The 26,073-nt window shown below is 41.3% G+C and overlaps 1 protein-coding gene across 1 annotated transcript; it reads left to right on the forward strand.

Moving 5' to 3' along the window:
* The first annotated feature begins 350 nt into the window (after positions 1-350).
* Positions 351-7,420, forward strand: LOC124777726. The gene is made up of 3 exons (XM_047253224.1): positions 351-432; positions 2,742-2,966; positions 7,032-7,420. Exons 1-3 carry the CDS (start codon positions 405-407, stop codon positions 7,091-7,093), a joined length of 315 nt encoding a protein of 104 aa, XP_047109180.1. The 5' UTR covers positions 351-404; the 3' UTR covers positions 7,094-7,420.
* Positions 7,421-26,073: the final 18,653 nt, after the last annotated feature.

A 26,073-nucleotide genomic window follows, 5' to 3' on the forward strand; every position in this document is an offset into this window, starting at 1 on the left:
ACTTAAACTAACTTACGCTACGGACAACACATACACCCATGCCCGAGGGAGAACTCGTACCTCCGACGGGGGGATCCGCAGGGACCGTGGCAAGGAGACTCAGACAGCGCGGCTACCCCGCGCGGCTACGTCGAATGAGAAGGAAGTGAACGGTGCAGTATGATAACCCGTCTTTTTTATCCCGATTGTTGAAATAGCGTTGGTAATAAATTAGGCAGAGCGAACGATAATGCAGCTTGCCAAAAACAAGGAAAGTCAATCTGCTGCTTGTTGCTGCACCACAGTTCCCGGAACGGAAAATCAGAAAGGAACGGTACGATAACATTCGATGATGCCATTGGGTGTTTAAACATATATAAACGAAAATCTAAGACCGGCAGCAGTAGTATTTCTTATCGAGTGCAATGAAGGCTGCTCTGTTCTTTGTTGCTGGTAAGTATTGGCAGAATATATAAATTTTCTTTCACGATACACATTTTTTTTTCTACCTTCTTCTTACATGATTTCTGAGACAGCAATTCGCTTGAAAATCTATTTACACACTCGGAGGAGAATTGGTCACTGCCACAATATTGAGAGATGCTTGTATGGACGGAGACAAGAAAAAATTCCTTTGCACATGGACTATGAAATGCACACCTTAATGGGCATGAGCACTTGTCCAACTTGACTACTTTGAAACACATCATGTCTACGTAAGTTGTTTGCTATCTCGAATCATCCACAGAATGTAATAAAGTAATGAGTAATCAAATGAGATGGCGTTATTTTGTTGTTTTGTAGCAGCATGTACTATTCATATTGTCCCTGAACTAGAAAAATATTTTTTGTGACAGGTGTACCTACTGTTCCATAGTAAATGGAAACAAGGCACCTAATTCGAATATCAATGTTTGCTGATAGATCGTAGTGAGTTACTACCTGATCGTTAACACTCGAGTGATTACTGAGTGCAACAACGATATAAATTAAAAGAATGGGAATAAATAAAGTTTTGCTTTAGTTAGCCGTAACTGGGTATGCCAATGTCGTCTGTACGAATTTAGATTGCTGAGTAGAAAGGAAGTCAGCAACAAAAAGGGGCAAAAGTTAAATTTGATAAATAGCTAATCACGAAAGTACCGGGCAAGAAAGGTAATGGGGCAAAAAGATGAAGTGAACTCGCATGAGCTTAGATGCGAAGACACGTGTAACATGAACACTGAAATCTAACATGCAATAATGTTAATTATAATTCTGCAACGACTAGCAACGGTCCATAGAAGCTATGCTGTATTACGTAATTCGTGATAATGCTGTCTGTTTTAAAATATGTTAAATCGTGGCCAAAACAGAGTACAGTTCTTTACCGGTTACTCCGAAAATGATGCCATAGAAACCGTCATTTATGCCAACTGTTATTTGCTAATGCTAATGCTACGTACACATATGCAATAAAGTCATTTACAGAACACAACATAAACTCGTAAACTTTCTTTGACTGTCAGTTAGCCAGCATACTTTTGTCAATAAAATATGAACTGAATTTGAATCACTTCCAGTTTGATCTTATTGTCAGATAGTTTGATCGACCTGGATCTGTAACACCATTTCGATAACAATCTCCATTTGGCATTTGCGGACCGTCACACATGTCTCCACCGCACCATAGACGCTTCGCAACTCATCTCTGCCCTCTGTTCTAGGACTGCGTGCGTTCGCGACAACGATGTTATTTTTCCGTGAAATATATTCTTTGCGTTAGTTGAACATAATTTTTCTGTCTCTGGCAGCTTATTTATTACAACGATCTATGTAATTATTTCTTATTTATTCATGCAGCATACATTATATTTCGATGAAATTTAATTAATGACAAAATTCATAAGTAGATGTAGTTACGAGAAATGGTTATAAACTCATGAAAGGAAGTAGCTGAAAAATACATGAGACTTCGGGTATTACATATGACCTGCATTTGTGAGTCGTCGCTAAAGGTCATGCTCAATATGGTGTTTGGTACTGGCCTTTGTATTAAGAGGCTACCATTATTATGGCAAAAGTAGAGAAAAAACCACAATGTAAATGGTTTTCACAAGCTGTTCACAACACATACTGGTTCAGTTAGAATTAATGTATGTGCTGCACCTACCCAGAACTATCAATACGGTTTACAGTTTCCCAAACTGCTCATAGCTCTTACGGAAAGCGTTTTGAGCCCATTTGTACTGGACATTTCTAATGGCTTGATCCAAACTACCTCTCTAAGTATGCAGCACTTCTTTTATACCGAGTGTATTGTGATCAGTAGTGGGCATGTGACACTTCCTCGTCGTACCCTTGACATTATCTTTCCCAGTATCCGTTTTGTTCTGTTAAGAGCAACATGTTGAGTTATATCAGCAATTAGGTACCAAAACAGTCTCGTGTTGTGGTACAAAACATCTTTTAGCATTCTACACAAGTGTCACAAATATGCCGTAATCTGCTGCTACAGCTTTCCTAATAACAGTTACTTAGGATATATGTACAACTTAGAGTCTACCAGACAACAGAGTACCATTACCATCCAGAGGAGATAGATTTGCAAGTGGCAGAATTGTGGCACTAGTCATTTGAGTTGCACCTTATCTCCGTATATTCAAGCTAGCACATGGCAATCAGATTACCTGACAATAGTATCAGAGCGCTAGATGGTAAAGTTGCACCAACAGCCAGTAGACAAAGCTGCAATCTGTAATAATGTTCATTGTTTTCTATAGCATTGGTCGCAGTTGCGGCGGTATACGGACGACCAGAAGAGTCGACCACTGCCGCCATCCAGGGTGAGGAACAGCCGTCCGCCACCATCCCGTCTGTGAGAACATTGGTGGCGGCGTCGTACGCGGAAGAAGACGACGATACCATTTGTGTCCAGGCAGACAACAAGTTCTACTTGTATGCCAATTCACTGAAGCTGTATTCTTGCTACAACCTACTACCGAAGGGTAAGTTACTTTCCATAGCACGATTTTGTATCCATTGTTGACAAGATAACCACAAACTGTTGACTATAAAATTTTTGAAGGGTTCCAAAGTGAATGTGAGAATATGAGTTAAATCAAACTATCAAGGGAAAATGTTTATCCTTACGTTACACTTTAACGGTAAAATGTTACCTCACCGTGAACAATGAAAATTCTACATCTACATCTACATCTACATTGATACTCCGCAAGCCACCCAACGGTGTGTGGCGGAGGGCACTTTACGTGCCACTGTCATTACCTCCCTTTCCTGTTCCAGTCGCGTATGGTTCGCGGGAAGAACGACTGTCTGAAAGCCTCCGTGCGCGCTCTAATCTCTCTAATTTTACATTCGTGATCTCCTCTGGAGGTATAAGTAGGGGGAAGCAATATATTCGATACCTCATCCAGAAACGCACCCTCTCGAAACCTGGCGAGCAAGCTACACCGCGATGCAGAGCGCCTCTCTTGCAGAGTCTGCCACTTGAGTTTATTAAACATCTCCGTAACGCTATCACGGTTACCAAATAACCCTGTGACGAAACGCGCCGCTCTTCTTTGGATCTTCTCTATCTCCTCCGTCAGACCGATCTGGTACGGATCCCACACTGATGAGCAATACTCAAGTATAGGTCGAACGAGTGTTTTGTAAGCCACCTCCTTTGTTGATGGACAACATTTTCTAAGCACTCTCCCAATGAATCTCAACCTGGTACCCGCCTTACCAACAATTAATTTTATATGATCATTCCACTTCAAATCGTTCCGCACGCATACTCCCAGATATTTTACAGAAGTAACTGCTACCAGTGTTTGTTCCGCTATCATATAATCATACAATAAAGGATCCTTCTTTCTATGTATTCGCAATACATTACATTTGTCTATGTTAAGTGTCAGTTGCCACTCCCTGCACCAAGTGCCTATCCGTTGCAGATCTTCCTGCATTTCGCTACAATTTTCTAATGCTGCAACTTCTCTGTATACTACAGCATCATCCGCGAAAAGCCGCATGGAACTTCCGACACTATCTACTAAGTCATTTATATATATCGTGAAAAGCAATGGTCCCATAACACTCCCCTGTGGCACGCCAGAGGTTACTTTAACGTCTGTAGACGTCTCTCCATTGATAACAACATGCTGTGTTCTGTTTGCTAAAAACTCTTCAATCCAGCCACACAGCTGGTCTGATATTCCGTAGGCTCTTACTGTGTTTATCAGAAGACAGTGCGGAACTGTATCGAACGCCTTCCGGAAGTCAAGAAAAATAGCATCTACCTGGGAGCCTGTATCTAATATTTTCTGGGTCTCATGAACAAATAAGGCGAGTTGGGTCTCACACGATTGCTGTTTCCGGAATCCATGTTGATTCCTACATAGTAGATTCTGGGTTTCCAGAAATGACATGATACGCGAGCAAAAAACATGTTCTAAAATTCTACAAGAGATCGACGTAAGAGATATAGGTCTATAGTTTTGCGCATCTGCTCGACGACCCTTCTTGAAGACTGGGACTATCTGTGCTCTTTTCCAATCATTTGTAACCTTCCGTTCCTCTAGAGATTTGCGGTACACGGCTGTTAGAAGGGGGGCAAGTTCTTTCGCGTACTCTGTGTAGAATCGAATTGGTATCCCGTCAGGTCCAGTGGACTTTCCTCTATTGAGTGATTCCAGTTGCTTTTCTATTCCTTGGACACTTATTTCGATGTCAGCCATTTTTTCGTTTGTGCGAGGATTTAGAGAAGGAACTGCAGTGCGGTCTTCCTCTGTGAAACAGCTTTGGAAAAAGGTGTTTAGTATTTCAGCTTTACGCGTGTCATCCTCTGTTTCAATGCCATCATCATCCCGAAGTGTCTGGATATGCTGTTTCGAGCCATTTACTGATTTAACGTAAGACCAGAACTTCCTAGGATTTTCTGTCAAGTCGGTACACAGAATTTTACTTTCGAATTCAATGAACGCTTCACGCATAGCCCTCCTTACGCTAACTTTGACATCGTTTAGCTTCTGTTTGTCTGAGAGGTTTTGGCTGCGTTTAAACTTGGAGTGGAGCTCTCTTTGCTTTCGCAGTAGTTTCCTAACTTTTTTGTTGTACCACGGTGGGTTTTTCCCGTCCCTCACAGTTTTACTCGGCACGTACCTGTCTAAAACGCATTTTACGATTGCCTTGAACTTTTTCCATAAACACTCAACATTGTCAGTGTCGGAACAGAAATTATCGTTTTGATCTGTTAGGTAGTCTGAAATCTGCCTTCTATTACTCTTGCTAAACAGATAAACCTTCCTCCCTTTTTTTATATTCCTATTAACTTCCATATTCAGGGATGCTGCAACGGCCTTATGATCACTGATTCCCTGTTCTGTACATACAGAGACGAAAAGTTCGGGTCTGTTTGTTATCAGTATGTCCAAGATGTTATCTCCACGAGTCGGTTCTCTGTTTAATTGCTCGAGGTAATTTTCGGATAGTGCACTCAGTATAATGTCACTCGATGCTCTGTCCCTACCACCCGTCCTAAACATCGGAGTGTCCCAGTCTATATCTGGTAAGTTGAAATCTCCACCTAAGACTATAACATGCTGAGAAAATTTATGTAAAATGTATTCCAAATTTTCTCTCAGTTGTTCTGCCACTAATGCTGCTGAGTCGGGAGGTCGGTAAAAGGAGCCAATTATTAACCTAGTTCGGTTGTTGAGTGTAACCTCCACCCATAATAATTCACAGGAACTATCCACTTCTACTTCACTACAGGATAAACTACTACTAACAGCGACGAACACCGGTTGCATGCAATCTATCCTTTCTAAACACCGTCTGTACCTTTGTAAAAATTTCGGCAGAATTTATCTCTGGATTAAGCCAGCTTTCTGTACCTATAACGATTTCAGCTTCGGTGCTTCCTATCAGCGCTTGAAGTTCCGGTACTTTACCAACGCAGCTTCGACAGTTGACAATTACAATACCGATTGCTGTTTGGTCCCCGCATGTCCTGACTTTGCCCCGCACCCGTTGAGTCTGTTGCCCTTTCTGTACTTGCCCAAGGCCATCTAACCTAAAAAACCGCTCAGCCCACGCCACACAACCCCTGCTACCCGTGTAGCCGCTTGTTGCGTGTAATGGACTCCTGACCTATCCAGCGGAACCCGAAACCCCACCACCCTATGGCTCAAGTCGAGGAATCTGCAGCCCACACGGTCGCAGAACCGTCTCAGCCTCTGATTCAGACCCTCCACTCGGCTCTGTACCAAAGGTCCGCAGTCAGTCCTGTCAACGATGCTGCAGATTGTGAGCTCTGCTTTCATCCCGCTAGCGAGACTGGCAGTCTACACCAAATCAGATAGCCGCCGGAAGCCAGAGAGGATTTCCTCCCATCCACAGCGACACACATCATTGGTGCCGACATGAGCGACCACCTGCAGATGGGTGCACCCTGTACCCTTCATGGCAATCGGAAGGACCCTTTCCACATCTGGAATGACTCCCCCCGGTATGCACACGGAGTGCACATTGGTTTTCTTCCCCTCTCTTGCTGCCATTTTGTTTTGTGATACTTTCTGATTGCTTCAAGATACGGCACTTTACGAAAAGGCAACTCATTAACATTCTTCACCAAAACTATTCAGAGCAATTTCCAGCACATATTCAATCCTTTTTTCCAGTTATTTGTTAGACTCTCAAATGTGATGCATTTTTTATGTTTCTACGATGTAGAATCTGAGTTCTACTATCCGAATTATATTATATAAAGCTACATGAAGTTCTCCATGAGCTTTGGTCTCAACATTTAGCGAAGAGATATTTTAATAGGCAATAGATATTCGTGCTGTGGGGTTTATTTTGACAGTACTGTGTTGCCTGTTTGGTACCTAGAGGTCTTCCACAACCTCACTGTTATGGCACCATAAGAGAGCGAAAAATGAAATTCATGCCATGTAAATAGTTGATGACTTATCATTGTGTTATCAGTAGTAAATGTATAATGGTATATATTTCTATTCATAGTTTCTAACTCTATTAAAATATATTTCTTCTATTTATTGTAGTTTACGTGGTGAAACCAAAGAGTCTGTGTAAACCAGTCCTGTCCGACTGTCCCAAGAACTAGGAGTATTGCAAGTGTGTCGGCTCATCCTGGAGGAGCTGACTCATCTAGGATTGAGTGAAGACGAGATGGCTGAGCTGTTGACTGAAGACATCAACAATTTTCACAGAAAGAAGTAAATTCTAAGAGTGTAGAACTTACCTCTTTCACTAGCAAGAAAAACTGGTGGAATCAACATATCTTGTTTTGTGATACTTTCTGATTGCTTCAAGATATGCAATAAATCAGCTTTACAACCAGGCTACAAACTGAGTGGAAGAATTATTTTTTAAACATGGTTTAGCCTGTTGTATCTTTCTGTTGGACTTTTAATAGTTTGATTCTGACACAATAAAACTGTTCTTTCATGTCCTCAACTGTTATATATCAATTGTAGAACACATTTCCTAATCTGTAGCTTTACATAAATAGTGGCAAAGTATAACTGCGTATTAATTATACAAAATACACGACATCCATTCATGCTAACCATGGACCATCCAAATACCCTGTTCCTGCCTTAACACTTTAACTGGAACGATGACACCGATGGACACTGCGGAGACTTATGACTGACACAGTGGCTTGTCCTTGCCTTTCCTGGATAACACATGAAATAGTTAAAAGTCAGAAAAAATGGTGTCTTCTCTGGCCGACCATCCGACTGCTCCTGCTCCTCACCGATGGCCAGACCTGCACTCTGGGCAACGCCATCGCCGTGCCACTGGAACGACGCCATCTGCAGCGTTACAGAACCCCTGGTTGCCACCCGTGGTAGCAACGCGGCCACATCCTGCCATCTGAAGTCGCCTCGCAAACTAAAGACGTATACACCTGCAGTTGCGATGCCGTAATAGTTGTAGGGGACGCTGTATCGTGCCAAAAAATGGAGGGTATATATATAAGAATGTCTGCGCTCTATGAATTAGTAAAAATCTAACAAAGAGTCGTTGTATCTTCACCAGGACCCTCCCCTGCTGTTGTCCACATCCCCCATCCTTGGCAGGGACCGCGGTCCAGTTTACATTACTCTCTTTAGATTTCACATATATTTAAGTACTATACTTAAATGACTGTTTATGAAATTAACGAAAACTTAATGCTGTTGTATTTATAAGGGATTTATGTGAACCCTTCAGCTGTTATATAAATAAATGCCATTGGACAAATAGGGAAACAATCACAGCTGCATCACAATCTTCAGTTGGCTGTCTCTTGGAAGGCATTTTATGACAACTGTAAATGTATATGAACAAATTGTAAGTAATTTCAGTGACACTTAACTGAAAGCTGACAAAAATGAAGTAGACCTTAATTACAGGCTTAGAATATAGAAATACACATCTGATAGCCCATGAATATCAGGAGATATAGGCTGCTTAAACGCATGCTCAGGTAGTTCTGAACCACGTGGGCAGTAATGTTGTTGGAGATAAAAACCGAAAAAAAATATAACGCAGACTATTGGCGGTTGTGATATAGTCGGTATATCAAGCAGACAAGAAACCCATGCAAAGTAGACAAAATGCTAAGACTTTATTGAATATGGCGATGTAAATGATAAAAAAAATGAATTTACGAAATTCATCGCGAGTAGTGCGGAACATTTCAGAATGGTAACCGTTCCCTAGATGCAGAATAATTACCTGCTACGAGGGCTTGCTGAAAAGAAATTCTTCACAATTCTTTATTCTATTGTCTACATCTGCTGAAGAAATACATATGACGCATTTAGTCGACTTTTCCGGATCGATCACTCAAACTGCCGGTAAAAGACATCGAATTGTGAAGTGTAACATGGCGTTGTCTGACTTAACCTCGTCGGTGCCTGAGAAAAAACTCAGAAAACTAAAATCACGAATTCGAAGTGTTCGTCCACACGCAGAGCACCCTCCCCTTCAGCGTGACAGAGCCAGACCAGAAACGAACGTAGCGGCGTATGCAACAAGCAGACGCCTCGGGTTCATCGTCATCCATCATCATACATTCAATTCCGACTTTGTCCCAGTCTGCTATCATCTGCTTCCATAGCCGAAGCAACACCTTTGAGGACTTCACTTTGATAGCAATGAAGTGGTGCAGGCAAGGTAGTACTAACGTCGACAATGTCAGACATTCTACAGTGATAGTATTAGCATACTGGTTTCTCGTTGCGAGAACTGTGTTCGTCTTTAGGGCGACTATGTTGAGGAGTAAACGTGTATATATGAAGAATAATGATGTAGAATGTTAATAAAGTCTGGTAGATTCGAGCGACAAGCGTCAGAGGCGATGAAGCTATGGAAAACATCAAAACACTTGAAAGACTGAGGTCTGAATGCAAAATTAATAAACCATGTTTTAGACAATGTGGAGAACCCTCTCATAGCGTCTGTTGAGTGTTCAGTTGTCTGTGCCGACCAATAGTATAAACAACTTCAGATCGATATAAACAACAACTAACTTCAGATCGATATAAACAACAACTGACATTGTGCAATTGGTGGCATCTCGGCTTAATTATAAATACCTGAAGGGAAACGTAATGGTAAAAAATATGCCCTATCATATTATAAAGTCTAGGCTCAGGCATCTTAGTCTTGTTTTTGTACCATAATTTCTATATATGAAATGGAATGCGCATGTGAAGCCTGTCGTATATAATACGAACGGATGTCTTTGATTTCCTGGCAGTCTATACCGAGGATATGCAGATACCCAGGACGCTTGAGGATCTCAGTGGTATACTCATAAACTGCTGTTGGTTAACTCATAGCGATGTCCTGATCCTGCTCCATAAAATTGTCTTAAGCACAACATGGTGCACTTGGCAGTAGCAGGCCAATGTCATAATATGGTTTCTAACTACTCCACGTAACTGATTTATAATTTTTTGTTCTAATATCTAACGTAGACAATGAAGTACGTCTGGCCCCCATCATATAAGCTGTGTAGGATCCATAACGGCAAAATAAAACATGCGATGCCTATAAGGGAATATTCTCATTTCTCCCTAGCTTGTAATAGGAAACCACAGACACAATAACACTTAACTTCACACTTTTCATGTATTGTACAGCGGTTAACGAAACACATATTTTTGTGGTTATCAGCCTTAGAACCGGTTTGATGCACACCTTCTATAGCCCATGCCAAAATCTTTATTGAGGAGTACTACTTGCACACAAAGTTCTCAATTAGATTTTGTGTATTTTACAATTTCTGTCTTCCCCTAAAGGTTTTACCCTCTGTATTTAGATCGGTGGGATTTATTTCCTGATGTAATAGCAGACCTCGTATCGCCCATCATGTCAGCGTCCTCCACCCATTCCTTTCCTTGCTGATTCTCGGTAGAACATCCTCATTCGTTATCTTACCAGCCCACCTAATTTTCTATATGCTTCTACAGCACCAGGTCTCAAATGATTCTTTTTCGGTTCCCTAAACTTCCATGATTCACTTCCATAAACTGCTGTTATGCAGATATACATTCTTTAAAATTTTTTCTCCAAGTAATGCCACTGTATCGTACTGGTAGACTTCTTTTGGACAGGAATGCCCTCCTTACCTGTACTATTCAATTTTGTGTCCTAATTGCTTTATCTGTCGTTTGTTATATCCTTCCACATAGCAGACTTAATTCAGGTTGTTTCCATTGTAGTCTGCAATTTTGATGTGAAGATTGTCGCAAATCTCATTTCTACCACTCCTTATTACTTTAGTATTTCGTCGGTTTACTCTCAATCCATATTCTACACGCAGTAGACTGTGCATTCCATTCAACTGATCTTGTGAATCTCCTGCTCTTTCACTCATGATAGCAATGAAATTAGTGAGTATTGGCATTGATTTCCTTTCATCTTAAATTTCAACCCTCCTATTGAACTTTGCTTCTATTTCTGTCATTGTATCTTTGATGTATAGACTGAACAGTAGGAGAGAAAGAATGCACCCCTTCCTTATATCGTTTCTAATGGTGCCATTACCTTCCCTACACCCAAACTGGTTGTCGTCTAACAGTTCCTCAATTTGTATCTCCGTTCTTTAGTTGATTAGTCTAGCAAGTAACTTTGTTTTCGTCTCCCATTTCGACTACCCTCTCTTCTTTTATGACATCAGACAATTCTGCCTCGAATTACTGGCCTTAACCCTCGTGCTGGCATGCTGTATTTCATTAGACAAAGGGTTGCTTGGCTAACTTTGTACACATGTGTAGAATATCTGTTTTATGTTATTCAGGTTAACAAGTATGAACAGAAACACTTTTTAATTTTAGTTCACTGAACAAAGATAAAATAAACATATGAGATAAATCGCTGTTAAGCCTAACGATACTAAAAGGAACTATCATTTTATAATTGTGTTGCTGTGTACATTAATAAACCACTCTGAGCATTAAACAATGCTATTGCATCAGATCTCAGCCAAACGCCTAATCAGTTACTATCTCATAGAAAATTGTCTCATTATGGTATTGTGATGTTAGCTGTGTATCTGGCACATTTCCTTGCACGGACCGTAATTTTTTTCTCGCCTAGCTCGCTGTTATTTTATATTAATACTCCTCACTTGGTTGTAGGACAACATAGTTTATCACTGTGTTACGTGAAGCAATAATGAAGGAAAAAGTATTGGCTCTCAATTATAAAACAACAATGGGTCATACAAAACAATATTATTTGTTCTTGGCACACTTTATACACAGGCGCACCTGCTCGAGGGATAAATGTAGTCTTTCGACCTACCTGCTCTTCTCTCTGTGTTTAAGTTAGAATTTCCATTTCATGTTATTGTTACTGGTATTGTATTTAATTACAACAAGGGGTGTTATGACTTTTTTGGATGTGACAGCTGTCCTTCTGACGACATTTTCTTTTCCAATTTCTCCACATATTTCTTGCAGACATTTCTCCGCAGTTCCCCCGCACTTGCCATTTCTTTCATTGCTAAATCAGTAATTTTGCTACAGTGTGACCATTCCCAGATCATTTATGTACTTTGTTATTCCGTTGATCAGTTGAAGTATTTTTTCTCTTACCTACGGTATCTTTACAGTTCCCTTGTTTGTATCTATGTTTGTGCTACTCCCGCGTTTGCCAATTTTAGAACTATACATTGCTCACTGACTCCAAACCCACACCATTCCTCACTACCGGTACTTCAGTAGCCCACTTGTTTCAACCTCGATTTCTGCGACCAATACGCTCAAAGTACAATGCGCTATCCACCATTATTAAATTACGGCCTGAATGTATATCTGCTCCTGTGTACACTTCGAATCTAATACCTGATTTCTCGAGCTTCTCAACGTACCATGAGTAATTCACTAGAGTCAATCCGCTTGTGATTCTTGAGCGGGTATTAGCTATTACAAACTGATATTGATGGCAGAAGTCAGACGGGCTTTCACTTGACACGTTCCTACTACCACACCCATATTCTCCTTTAACTCTTTCTTGTCTTTCCTTACCTACTACAGCGGTGCTGCCCTCCATGACTATTACATTTTAATTTCCCTTTACATACTGGATTACCTGTTCAAAGCCCTCATATACTTTTACTGTCTCTCCTTCTTCTTCTTGCGATGTCGTCTTATATACCTGAAATATTTTTGTTGACACTGAATTACTATTGATTCTGATGAGAATAGTCCTTTCTGTTCATGATGAAACCTATTACCTTGATAACATTTTCTGCTGCCGCTGAAATGACACTGTTCTCGTGTTTGCAATTCTCTTCACTTATCCTCACTGTAACTAGAATTAGGCTTCCTATTCACAATGTTCAAACTTCTGATATTCCACGCTCCGACTCATAAGCGACTGCTCTAGAATATCTTGCCGATGGAGAGATTATCATGACACTCTTTGAATTACAGGCGACGTGTTTGTGGACGTACATAACGTAGTGGTTTCTATTGGCTTCTCCATTCTTATGCCGTTGTTCATCGCTGATTCTGCAGCCTTTTAGGGACAGCTTCCACTCAAAACACAAGAGCTTGCCCAGATCTCACTTTTCTTCTCCGCCCACTTTTTATAATGCTGTTGGCAGAACTAGGCTGACTTTTACACTGGAAATCTGTGGCCGTCTCTGCTAATGATTTTCATCAAAATTTTACTCGCTGACTGGGTTCGAAACCAGAACCAAAGATACTTTGATTTCTAGCGAAAATCTCTACCCCTAGGCCTTAGTGATCTAGAACGACGGAAGACATATTTTAAAAAGAAAGCCTCATTCACTCCCAGGAAGGGTAGTTTTTTTCCTTTGGTTTTTATTCTCTGCAATGTAGTGTGGGCAGTTTGTAAGACATCCAACACACAGTGGAGCAGAGTTGACTTAGAACAAATATCACGAGACGACAAAGTGTACCAAAGCGTTGTCCAGTAGTGATAAATGCAAACCTTCTGGACACCCGGTCGGTCAGAAGCAAAGTATTGGAGTTATTTTCATTCTCATTTATGGAAAATACAGTCTGGGCAAAATGTTCATTGCCTAGGGCTTGTTTGATTATCTCATATGAGAGATAAGTCGATGACTTGCTAAACAGTATAAGTTTCGTCTTCTAAAACCCTTATAGAAAGCTTAGACCCACGAATTTATGTGCTAGCGTGGCCTCAATTAATCATCAATTAAACATGACCTGATACGACAGGGACTCACTTTGCGCAACGCATTTATAATGGACACGGTAACGAATTAATTGATATGCACAGAACCGACAAGTTGCAATAAACACCTGAATTTACTTGAAGTACATGTATGTAACTGCGGCTATAGCTCAGCTTTGTGCACGAGGCAGGTTTTATTCAGATTGTTATCGTAGTTTACAATACAAGACTTTATATGAAAACATAAAGCGGTTCCTCACCTACATTAACAACAACTGACTTATATTGTGCCCTGGTGTGCTGAGAAGAACAGAGATGATTGCTTACAGTACAATTAGCGTCTTGTGGATCGTAGAAAGAACTCAGCGACATGAACATCATTTCTGAATCAAAGTGGAATGAATTGCTACCAGTAACAAAGAACAGCTCGGTGTAAAATGGTTAACACTGGAACATAAAAGCAAGGAAATTCCAATGATTTGAAAATATTTTATTACATAACCTTACAGTCGCACCGAAAACGTAATTGTGCTCATTGAATGGGCATGTGATGTACACAAACGCACAAATATTCCAATGGGTAAAAGACTGATTCTGTACCGTGCACTGTAGACCACTGAATTCACAAAGCCACGAGCGTAACATTTGAGGAAGAAAATTTCGTTGTAAAGTTCTCAAACTGTTTTGAAATTCACGACAACAAAGGCTTGTTGCTCAAAACATTAAAATAGACTCTCGTGATCCTTACACCGTTTCCGAATGTTGAGGGGACCCTGATATCAATTGTACTTGATGTTTGTACAACCATTTGGCATCTTAACACAACACAAAGTCACTGACCTACTTTACGAAACAGACCCGCAAGGCTAACTATCCAGGAGACAACACTGTCTCACTCAGACATGCAGTCCACCAGTTGGGAACGGTGAAAATACATGTGTCGTTGTGTGCAACATCGAATATTATAGTGGGATTTGTGACAGGATGCTAACAGAAGTTGTAATACGTCTTTGGAATGAATATGTACTGTATCTAAAATGTGTGAAATGTAAACTGACACTTGATATCATTTCTTACTATATAACGCTACTTCTGTTGTCCATTCATTTGCTAGCATACTTCTTTCTGTTTGTATTGGCACAGAGACAGGTATATTTTCTTACTGTAACAAAGCATCCACATATACTCTTACAAATAGCATATAGCCTATATTACAGCAATTGAACTGTCCTGATATATATTGGTTTCCACGCAGGATACAGCAACTACGATAGTACAGTTATCAGTTACAAAGTCGAAAATTGGCAATTTGTAGTAAGGTCTTATGGGACCAAGCTGCTGAGGTCATCGATCCCTAAGCCCACACACTACTAACTTAAACTAACTTACGCTATGGGCAACACACACACCCATGCCTGATGGAGGACTCGAACCTCCGACGGGTGGAGCCGCATGGACCGTGACAAGGCTCCCAAGACAGCGCGACAATCCTTCGCTACAAGAAGAGCACAAGTTATGCTGCGATTTCGAACTTTGTGTTCGTCTTCTACATCTGCGACACAGTGTGCCCTAGGATGTATGGTTGTAGAAGTCTGCATTTTGGCTGTTCATGAAACGGTAACACCTCGAAAATCCTCTCGTCGTGTCTCTGGAAATGCCTGCAGCAAAACGGTTTCTTCATCCGAACGAAGAGAAACATGACACTGCTTACCATATCAGGATTTTACCAGAAGAGTATTAACTAAAAGAAGATACCTATGTAAATCCACCCTGCGAAATTTTGTCTTGAGAATGTCCTGCAATGTCGTCAGTTAATTTCGGTAGTAAGCTCTTGTGAGGGTTTGTCCCTTGATTTTTTTTTCTGCTGTCATCTGCAGCAAATTATTTAACCTAACAGTGAAATCGGTGATGATAAACGTCATCTTTGTACACACTTTGCCTGAGAAAAACATTCTGATATTTTGTTTTGCTAAAGTAATAGATTATAGTGGTTTCTTTCTTCCTTGCTGCCAGAGGGTTGTGTCATTCCTGTAACTTGAGTTATACTGTGACACAGTAATTCTACTTGATTTATTTCCTATTTACTTTGCAGTATAGTGCATAGTCCTGCATTCTGTTCAGACTGAAGCAGCCTGTTTAGTAACATGACGATCGGACCCAGTAAGCGCTCTATCGTGTTCTGAACTCAACATAGTAAGTTGAAACTGCAATCTATGTTTGTAAACGAAGTTTTGTTATTATTACAAAAACTATCAGTTTACTTTGTCAGTTAACACCAAGACGATATGTTGTCATCAAACTATCTTCATTCCAACGACTACTTCTTGGTCTGCTGCTAATTGTTCATGAAAATGAAATCAAACTCGCAATATCTTACAGGATCTATTAGACAGTAAGAAAAAAGTGAAAGAATCAACGTCATCTTCCTAAATTTTATGATTGCATGTTCTCTTTTCTTCTTCGCAGTGTGATGTATGCTATTCTTAATAACATTTAGGTCTAATGAACAATCTTAAAATAACAAAACCAAGGGGGGGGGGGGAAGAGAGGTGATATATTACACTGTCGACCGTCTTACGAATTTTTATTACCATTACCTTATTAAAACTTGTTTTTCTCTGTTTCTTGTACTGAACGAAAACTCTAAAATATTGGTGGAAACGGACTGAAGTCGAAGAAAAAGATGTTATAATTTTTTGAAATTATGTGTTTTTCTTTACGTCAAAACGTTCGAGGTAAGGACAACATTACTTATTTACTTAATTTATGCATATTATTAATTATATAATTAATCATTGACAGCCCATTATCAGTCAAACTTGCATTATTTGAGTTATTTGTGAATTAATTGCCACTGTTACATAGTTATGTTGTGCAAGTTAGCTGACTATGTGTAGCGAATATGCAACATGATACAGTGCTGTTACATTGTTTGAAATTCTTAGTGAAAGGTGAACATTTTTAATTAACATTGCTTGTGTGCTGTTATTACACTAATATATGTAATTTGCCCATGTAATTATAGCCATCTCCGTATTATGGTAAAAATAGAAAAGAAATAAAAATTTAATCTGAAAAACATAATCACGTAGAATCATACCCTGAAGGTAGTGAATTCGTTGATGCGACCGGCAAAAATATTGTCTCGTCAGGGGCGTGAATTGGAGTCAAAGGCTGCGAGTGAACAAATTGGCTAGCCATACTCAGTACCCATTTACGGCAATATGTCGAAGCTTAAAGGCAATGGTGAAAACGATTTTTGAATACCATGGCAATACCAAGGCCATACGAAAATTAATAGGTGGAATAAGTTATATAAAAGGATATGTTCAGGAGGTAAATGGAAAAGCCGATAAGTTCACTTCTGGAAAAGACGTTATGTTAAAGAAACAGTTAGAACAGTAGAGGGAAAGTTATAAGTTAAAGAAACAGTTTCACATGCAGAGGGAAAAATTATTCACAGTACTTTTAAAAGTTGATTTTGCATATAGGCACTCAGATGAATAAAAAACTATATTAAGAATTACAGCTTGTTGGGCAAAGGTCCTCTTCTGATCTGTTATCTGAGAGAGGAACTTCAGATGAACCACTCAGGTCAAAGTTAAATGAAATCAAAGCTAATTTAAGTAAAGAGTTGCCTGAATGGCTTTTCAATACCACTTCTCAAATTAGTGATAAAAGCTAGTATCGTCTGCTGTCAAAGAAATGGTTCATGACATGCCGCCATCAGTTAGTAGGGCGTGGTGACTATATTAGTCTGGCGCTGCCTGAAATGTGTCACATAACTGTGTTCCATACAGGGTGGGAGTTGCCGTTTTGTTAGAAGAATGTCTATTGAAGCAGCGACAGTTCGAGGTTATCACAACCCATGAAAAAATCATCTTGCTGTGTTTGTAAAACCTATTAAGGAAGTATTGCCTAAGTCTTCGTCAGATCAATAGAAACCAATGGAAATCTATTGTCTCCTATTTATCAAGAATACAAAAGACAGAACATCTGCTGCAAATCGTCTCTCAATGAAAACGTCATGCGAACCTCCAGTTTTCTCGCTGCAGTCAGTTCATGAGACGTATGTCAGAGGCTGTAATTAGTTTACTCACAAACCTCGAAGAAAGCGGTATAGAGCTCAAGTTTCTTCTTGTCTTTGATATACACTCCTGGAAATTGAAATAAGAACACCGTGAATTCATTGTCCCAGGAAGGGGAAACTTTATTGACACATTCCTGGGGTCAGATACATCACATGATCACACTGACAGAACCACAGGCACATAGACACAGGCAACAGAGCATGCACAATGTCGGCACTAGTACAGTGTATATCCACCTTTCGCAGCAATGCAGGCTGCTATTCTCCCATGGAGACGATCGTAGAGATGCTGGATGTAGTCCTGTGGAACGGCTTGCCATGCCATTTCCACCTGGCGCCTCAGTTGGACCAGCGTTTGTGCTGGACGTGCAGACCGCGTGAGACGACGCTTCATCCAGTCCCAAACATGCTCAATGGGGGACAGATCCGGAGATCTTGCTTGCCAGGGTAGTTGACTTACACCTTCTAGAGCACGTTGGGTGGCACGGGATACATGCGGACGTGCATTGTCCTGTTGGAACAGCAAGTTCCCTTGCCGGTCTAGGAATGGTAGAACGATGGGTTCGATGATGGTTTGGATGTACCGTGCACTATTCAGTGTCCCCTCGACGATCACCAGTGGTGTACGGCCAGTGTAGGAGATCGCTCCCCACACCATGATGCCGGGTGTTGGCCCTGTGTGCCTCGGTCGTATGCAGTCCTGATTGTGGCGCTCACCAGCATGGCGCCAAACACGCATACGACTATCATTGGCACCAAGGCAGAAGCGACTCTCATCGCTGAAGACGACACGTCTCCATTCGTCCCTCCATTCACGCCTGTCGCGACACCACTGGAGGCGGGCTGCACGATGTTGGAGCGTGAGCGGAAGACGGCCTAACGGTGTGCGGGACCGTAGCCCAGCTTCATGGAGACGGTTGCGAATGGTCCTCGCCGATACCCCAGGAGCAACAGTGTCCCTAATTTGCTGGAAGTGGCGGTGCGGTCCCCTACGGCACTGCGTAGGATCCTACGGTCTTGGCGTGCATCCGTGCGTCGCTGCGGTCCGGTCCCAGGTCGATGGGCACGTGCACCTTCCGCCGACCACTGGCGACAACATCGATGTACTGTGGAGACCTCACGCCCCACATGTTGAGCAATTCGGCGGTACGTCCACCCGGCCTCCCGCATGCCCACTATACGCCCTCGCTCAAAGTCCGTCAACTGCACATACGGTTCACGTCCACGCTGTCGCGGCATGCTACCAGTGTTAAAGACTGCGATGGAGCTCCGTATGCCACGGCAAACTGGCTGACACAGACGGCGGCGGTGCACAAATGCTGCGCAGCTGGCGCCATTCGACGGCCAACACCGCGGTTCCTGGTGTGTCCGCTGTGCCGTGCGTGTGATCATTGCTTGTACAGCCCTCTCGCAGTGTCCGGAGCAAGTATAGTGGGTCTGACACACCGGTGTCAATGTGTTCTTTTTTCCATTTCCAGGAGTGTATAACGTTTGGATCCACCTGATTTCAACGAGTAAACGAGTAAGAGTTATTCAAAGTTCTAGGAGACTGAAGACCTCAGAAGTTAAGTCCCACATTGCTCAGAGCCATTTGAACCATTTCAGCAGGCTGTCTAGTCCTCTGCCCATCACTGACTATGTAGAAAGCTACCACAACTAGAAAACTACTGCACTGTCTTATAGGATGATAGTCACAGCCATGTAAATTATATGTGGACTGCACAAAGGAATTCAGATACATAGCACCTACAATTCATCGATATCCCAATGAGTGCCTACAAATGTCACCCTGTACGTGGCCTAATCTCCTTTATTATGTTTCTATGGTTACTACGCCAGAAATATGACAGTGTAATGGTGACAGAGTTTTCATTGACAGCATAGTGTCTCGTGACAAATATGTCACCTTCTTTCAATACCTTCCTCAGAGTCGATTTTCACTTGTTCCAAATTAACATTGTAAGTGTAGACCAGACGTGTCTTGAATTCAAAGAAATAGTTCGAGAGAAATTTAAAAATTCGTGCCAAATAATTTAACAAAGGACGGTGCTGATAACGCTTGGTACATAAAACGTATTAGAACCCTGTTGCAGAAACAACAAAAAAAAAAACATGCTAAAGTTAAAGGAACACGAGATCTCCTAGATTGGCGATCTTGTACACAAGCTCCTAACTGTGGACCTCTGCAGCCAACAACTCATGCATGTTCCAGAGTTAACACCACTACATCAGCGTCTACGACTGAAATGGGCATGTGACCATCGGCACTTGACGCTGGTGCAGTGGCAGAGAGTTGCTTGGTCTGATGAATCCCCATAACCTTCATCATGTTGATGGAAGTACACGAATCAGTCGTCTTCGAGAGTACCAGCTCGTTGACATTTGTACTGTGGGCTGGAGACCAGCCGTGTCGGCTCCATTATGCTGGGAAACATTCACGTGGGCATCCACGAGTTCAGTGGAGCTCGTGCAAGGCACCATGATGGCCTATGAGTAACCACACTGGTTGCTGTCCATGTACAGTCCTTCATGACGATCATGTTTTATAACTGCATTGGCACACTTCAACAAGATAAAACGCCATGTCACAATGCTAGGAGTGTGATGGAGTGGTTTCAGGAACGCTGTGGCGAGATCAAGTTGAAGTGCCGGCCCACCGACGTGCCAGGTCTGAAACCAATCTTACAAGTCTGGGACGTGACTGAACAAGGCGTCAGAGCTCATTGCCCCCATCACCCGAATTTGCAGGAATTAGGTGACTTGTATGGGCAGAAGTTGTGCCAACTCTATCCATTTACCTACAAACGCCTTACTGCTTTCATGCCATGAAACGTAACAATTGTTATCCATGATAACGTTGGCTATTAACTAGGTGGTCATAATGTTCTGGCTGATCAGTGTATGATGTGTGATACTGTAGTTTTCGTGCAACAGTTTAATGGAAGCTCTGTGTTACTGATAGATTCGTATTATGGAGTTATGCACAAATTGAAGAAAAGTGACATTTCTCTCACGGAACACTACGCAGTCATAAATGATTCTGACACCCTTATACTTTCGTATCTCTAGCACAGTAATCGTAGAACTGTGATAAAGCAGTGTAGGACAAGTGCAGGGAATATGTATAGACAATCATTAGATAGCAATCAAATTTAGGTGCTTGTTTCTGTATTGTTATGAATATTATAACCCAAAGGTTTTTATAGAGAGACAATCAGCAGGAGAAGTTCTTTTGCTTCCTTGACAAATAACGGGCCACATGAGGTTTGTCTGTCTATAAATGGTGGGACCGACATCTTAAAAAGTAGGCTAAATTTACATCTATACCGGTATACTTCGCAAGCCTTGGCAGATGATGTGCTTGTATCACTACTAGACATTTCCTTTCCTATTCCACTTGCAAAAACAGCGAGAGAGAAAAGACTGCTATAAAACTCTATGGGAGCGTTAGTATCTTGTAGCTGGTCTTTGTGGTCGTTACGTGAAATATGTGTTGGTACAAGTAGAATCATTTAGTAGTCATCTTCAAATATCAGTTCTCCATAGTGTTCCTTGAAAAGAGCATCTCCTGGGGGGTCTGTCCCAGGGTGTAACTGCATGACACACCTGCTTGTCATGCAGTGTGCCATGGCCAGAGGACCAAAGTCGTCTTCACGTATTATGCGATCGGAAGTTGTGCTTAATGTCGTGCAACAGACGGGTACAAGGAGAGAATCCAGCTAGTCGGCTGTTGGGTGCAATTTTGGTGTCAAATCCTCTCGGCTGTGCTCACAGAGACCTCTGGATAGCTGAATAGCGATCTAGCAAGTATGCTGATTGTGCAGCGACAGAAGCTCGTATGTGTGGTGTGTGTACTGCGCTTCAATTCTCAAATGTCAATCCTTACAACATCATGAATATATTTAGCACTTGGTGCTTTGCGGTCGATTGACGTGCGAAATGAGAGTGTTGGATTGTGCTTGGGTATTCACACATTACGTATTTATAAAGAGTCTCACTGCAACATCTTCGTGTACCTTCAGCAGCAGGGAAATTGTAACACAGGCTTGAAAACCATTACATCTAGCAATCGGAGGAGTAGTTGATGGGAGAGGGGAGGTAAGGAAGGAGATAAAATTTTTTCTAAGGTGGTTGGATTGTATGAACACTTCCGGTTTAACACATGTGCAGCTAAACCGTCTCTGTCCTGGCGATATATTTTACGATCAGTTATTATAGTAGCTGTGCTATTGCAGCGATTTTACTCAACAATTAGCGCATATGTTGCACTATGACATATTGTTCACAAGTGACGGTTTTTTTCTTACAATTTCTGTAAGTAATTTGAGAAGTGAACTATTTTTAAGAGTTGTGGTAGTGTGTATTGGCGTTCTTACACTTCAATGATAGTCAGCTATTCTATCCCTTCTTAACATGTGTCTGTGTACAAGTTTCGGAGTAGCTATACAATTGTAGATCGGTAGGAGTCTACTCTCCTACACTTTAGTGGCTTTTTGATGTCCTGTCCTATCTTACCACGTATGTATGGGTCTGTATACAACTTCCCTAGGCGATATACATTTTTAGATCGTTTGGAGATAATTATTCTGACTTCTCCGCCAATTTCGACTAGTATTGTGGATTAGAGTCCACAGCAAAGTGAACGTATATTCACACGAAATTGAGAGAAAATCCGTTTCAAGCGTCCCCAGTTGAGCCCATACTCCAAGGTGAGCACCCGAGCTTCATTCAGTCTGTGGTAGTGGAAAAGGACAAATCTGTCTTAAACACTGTGAACTGACCGGCCATTTTAGAAAACACGAGCAGTTCTAGCACAGTCATTATTCTTCATGAGTTGCGAAATACATTCTCAGTCTATCGTCCTATATCCTCTTGAAAGGTATTCCCACTATATTCATTCATTATCAGTTCCTTCCATCCGTTCCGTAGAAGACTTTAGAATGCAGTCCTCAGTTGTATGCTTACTGGTAATACACGTATTAAAATCCACTCTGTCCATCACCAACATCTTAACTGAAATCATTTCACACCAAAAGTAAAGACAGTACCTTCCACTCCATCCAATTTACCGGCTATTCACATGTGGTGGTGGAAGGGGGTGTTGCATTCATATCTGAGGTTCCGGATACACAAATGATTGGAATATGTGAGGATGGGGTTGAGGGGCTGAGGATTGTGGATGACAACCCAACACCCCTAAAATAAAGCAAACAAATAAACACGCTATCTTACATCCCTCTCTCAGGACAAAGTGAGTCTTTTTCACACTAATATCCCGATTGGAGACAAGAGGGGTATGAGAAGGGGTGTACAGGAAGTCTGCGGGATTTCCAAAGTGGAGGAAATGGGGAAAAGAATTGGTCATTGCCACATATTTGAGAGATGGTTATGTGGAAGGAAACAATAATAAAAGTCCTTTGGACATGGATTATGAAATGCACGCCTTAATAGGCATGAGCACTTGTTCATATCAGGTCGTCCTACCAGACGACGTCTAACCCAACGTTGTTGTTGTGGTCTTCAGCTCTGAAACTGGTTTGATGCAGCTCTCAATGCTACTCTATCCTGTGCAAGCTCCTTCATCTCCCAGTACTTACTGCAACCTACATCCTTCTGAATCTGCTTAGTGTATTCATCTCTTAGTCTCCCTCTACGATTTTTACCCTCTACGCTGTCCCCAATGCTAAATTGGTGATCCCTTGATGCCACAGGACATGTCCTACCAATCGGTCCCTTCTTCTTGTCAATTTGTGCCACAAACTCCTCTTCTCCCCAATTCTGTTCAATACCTCCTCATTAGTTATGTGATGTACCTATCTAATCTTCAGCATTCTTCTGTAGCACCACATTCCGAAAGCTTCTATTCTCTTACTGTGCAAACTATTTATCGAAATGTTTCACTTCCATACATGGCTACACTCCATAAAATACTTTCAGAAACGACTTCCTGACACTTAAATCTATACTCGGTGTTAACAAATTTCTCTTCTTAAAAAACGCTTTCCTTGCCATTTCCAGTCTACATTTTATATCCTCTCTACTTCGACCATCATCAGGTATTGTGACGATGGTGTTGGGGAGGGTTGAGGGGAATAGTTGGCGGGATAGGAAGGGGATGGGTAGAGCTGTAGCCGTGGACTCACGAATCTCGCAGTTCCCTGCCTTAGTGTAGAGTCTTACCCGGATTTTTAACAGATGCAACCTGAAGTATGTATTTGTCCAGATATGTGTTCGTGGCAAGGTAACCCTCTTTGCTTGATTTGAAGCATTTGTGGCCATTGCAGATCTAATGAAGGTCGATGCTTATGACGTGTTGGAGGCGAGTTGTTATGTTACGCATATTCTACGCTACAGAATAATTTACTTTAAAGTTTTGGATTTTCTTCTCTTAGGCATTCCTGGTTGTTCATGGACAGAGAGACTAGATGTTCCGCATTTCTAACAGCTTTGTGTTGTGAAACAGTACGCTAATTAAAACTTTCTAGAGGAGTTTGGAAACAAACACGTTTCTATCTGTGAAATGAAGTTTGCCTGAAGATGTAAAACGTCACAAAACATTTTTTTGAAATACGTTTTAATGCCAGTAGTGATTAACAGAATACTTTCAAAGTTCATTGCCAGTTGATTTGTTCCCGCTAAGCTAGAGACCAGCTCTTGGTCAGTTAACAAATTTAATTAAGTACACTAGGAAGATCCTCAAAATCTTTGTTTGTATAGAACGGTGTAATAAACGATAAGAAGACCTTCAAAATCTTTGCTTCTATAGAACGGTGTAAGAAAAGATAATTTTCACGTGTTATTGCTGTTAACATTATATGAATTATAGGACGTGTCCTGTTGCCATCTCTAAGAGAAGCTTGGTAAGGACAACTGTATAGTGTAACTTTACGATTGTGTTTTATGTTTCTACTCACTGAGGTGTTCACATTCTGCTGGGAGTGTTGCTGATTGAGAAATAGAGACCCACATTGTTTCCAAGAATACATATGAAAACACGGAGTACACATAGGCAGAGCCCAATGCACCTGGGTGTGTGTTATGCAACTGAAATGGACAAGTTCCGCACTGTTGCTCACCAACGAATGTTTCGCTTCAACGTTCGCCTACCTCATCGACATATTTAAATCGACTTTTTGTATAGGTTTGTATTTACTTTGCTATCCATGCGGTTAAATAGCAGTCTGCTTAGTGTGTGGCATACAATGAAAGGTCTCTGTTGGATTCCTTTCATGTTTAATTTCTTAAATCTGTTGCCATTTACGGCATAAATACCTCTTCTAAATTTACTGTGGCGTTTCTGACTATCTGGGAGGAGACTGAGTAGTGGAACGTGTTACTTTTACGCATAAACAAGAACGATCTGTCACACTACTACACTTTAAAACAGAGTTTATATGTAATTCATGTCACACAGTCTCATACGGAACCTACATCCGCTTTCTTTTATACACTGTATGTGATAAGATACTGTCATCCCCCTTTCCTTCTGTGTGAGAGGATGAATGAGCAAATGTATTTCTAGTTGCATGCTTGAGGGTAGCAGACAAGCCTGTCTGCTAGAGAACAGTAGGACCAACGTCGGAACAGGTAGCTACGCTTTCATAAAGCAGAGAGGTTTCTATTCTTAGTATGGTCCTGTCCGTCCGTTGTCATGTTGGTACAGGAAGCTGCCCCTCTGGCCACTTCCGTTTGTATTTGTGAGCCACCCCTCAGGAAGGGACCAAGCAGTCCGTCCGTGGCGAGCGTCTGAAGTGGTAAGATCTCCGGCTAAGCGCGTGTCTGCTAAGTCCGTAGGACAATGGATTTCTTAAGTTCAGCCTAACTGAAAATTTAATCACCTTTATTTCAGGTTTAGCTCTAAAATATCTAATGTTATCTTAAATTGCTGCGCAGTGTAATTCTCGTGTGAAGTTCAGATTATTTTCCGGTAGTTGCTTTGTCACTACTTTGTGCGTAAAGTGGAACCACGTGTTGATCAGTAACTCTAACTAAGATCAATCTTAAATGCGAATGCTTGTGTGATTATAACGTCTCGTCTTGACAATATTTTTCAATATAGCAACTTTTCTTTATGTTCAACCCACGTGGGGTGTACTTTGCGAGACCAGTACCACGTGCTTATATAACTGTTTGACCCATCAGGTTAATAGTAAGACGTTAGTAACCAGTTCGAGGTTTTTCTTTTGTAAATTGCTTTTGGATCTAATTTATTTTAATTATCAAAATTATTGTGGAGTTACACTCTTTGTGTAAACCAAGTTGACCACGTGAAGCATGTGGTGTAATCATCAAAGTACCCCTCAGCTATTCTTTTTGCGAAGATTTCA

This window comes from Schistocerca piceifrons, chromosome 2 (genome assembly GCF_021461385.2).
Source record: "Schistocerca piceifrons isolate TAMUIC-IGC-003096 chromosome 2, iqSchPice1.1, whole genome shotgun sequence".
NCBI classification, from domain to species: domain Eukaryota; kingdom Metazoa; phylum Arthropoda; class Insecta; order Orthoptera; family Acrididae; genus Schistocerca; species Schistocerca piceifrons.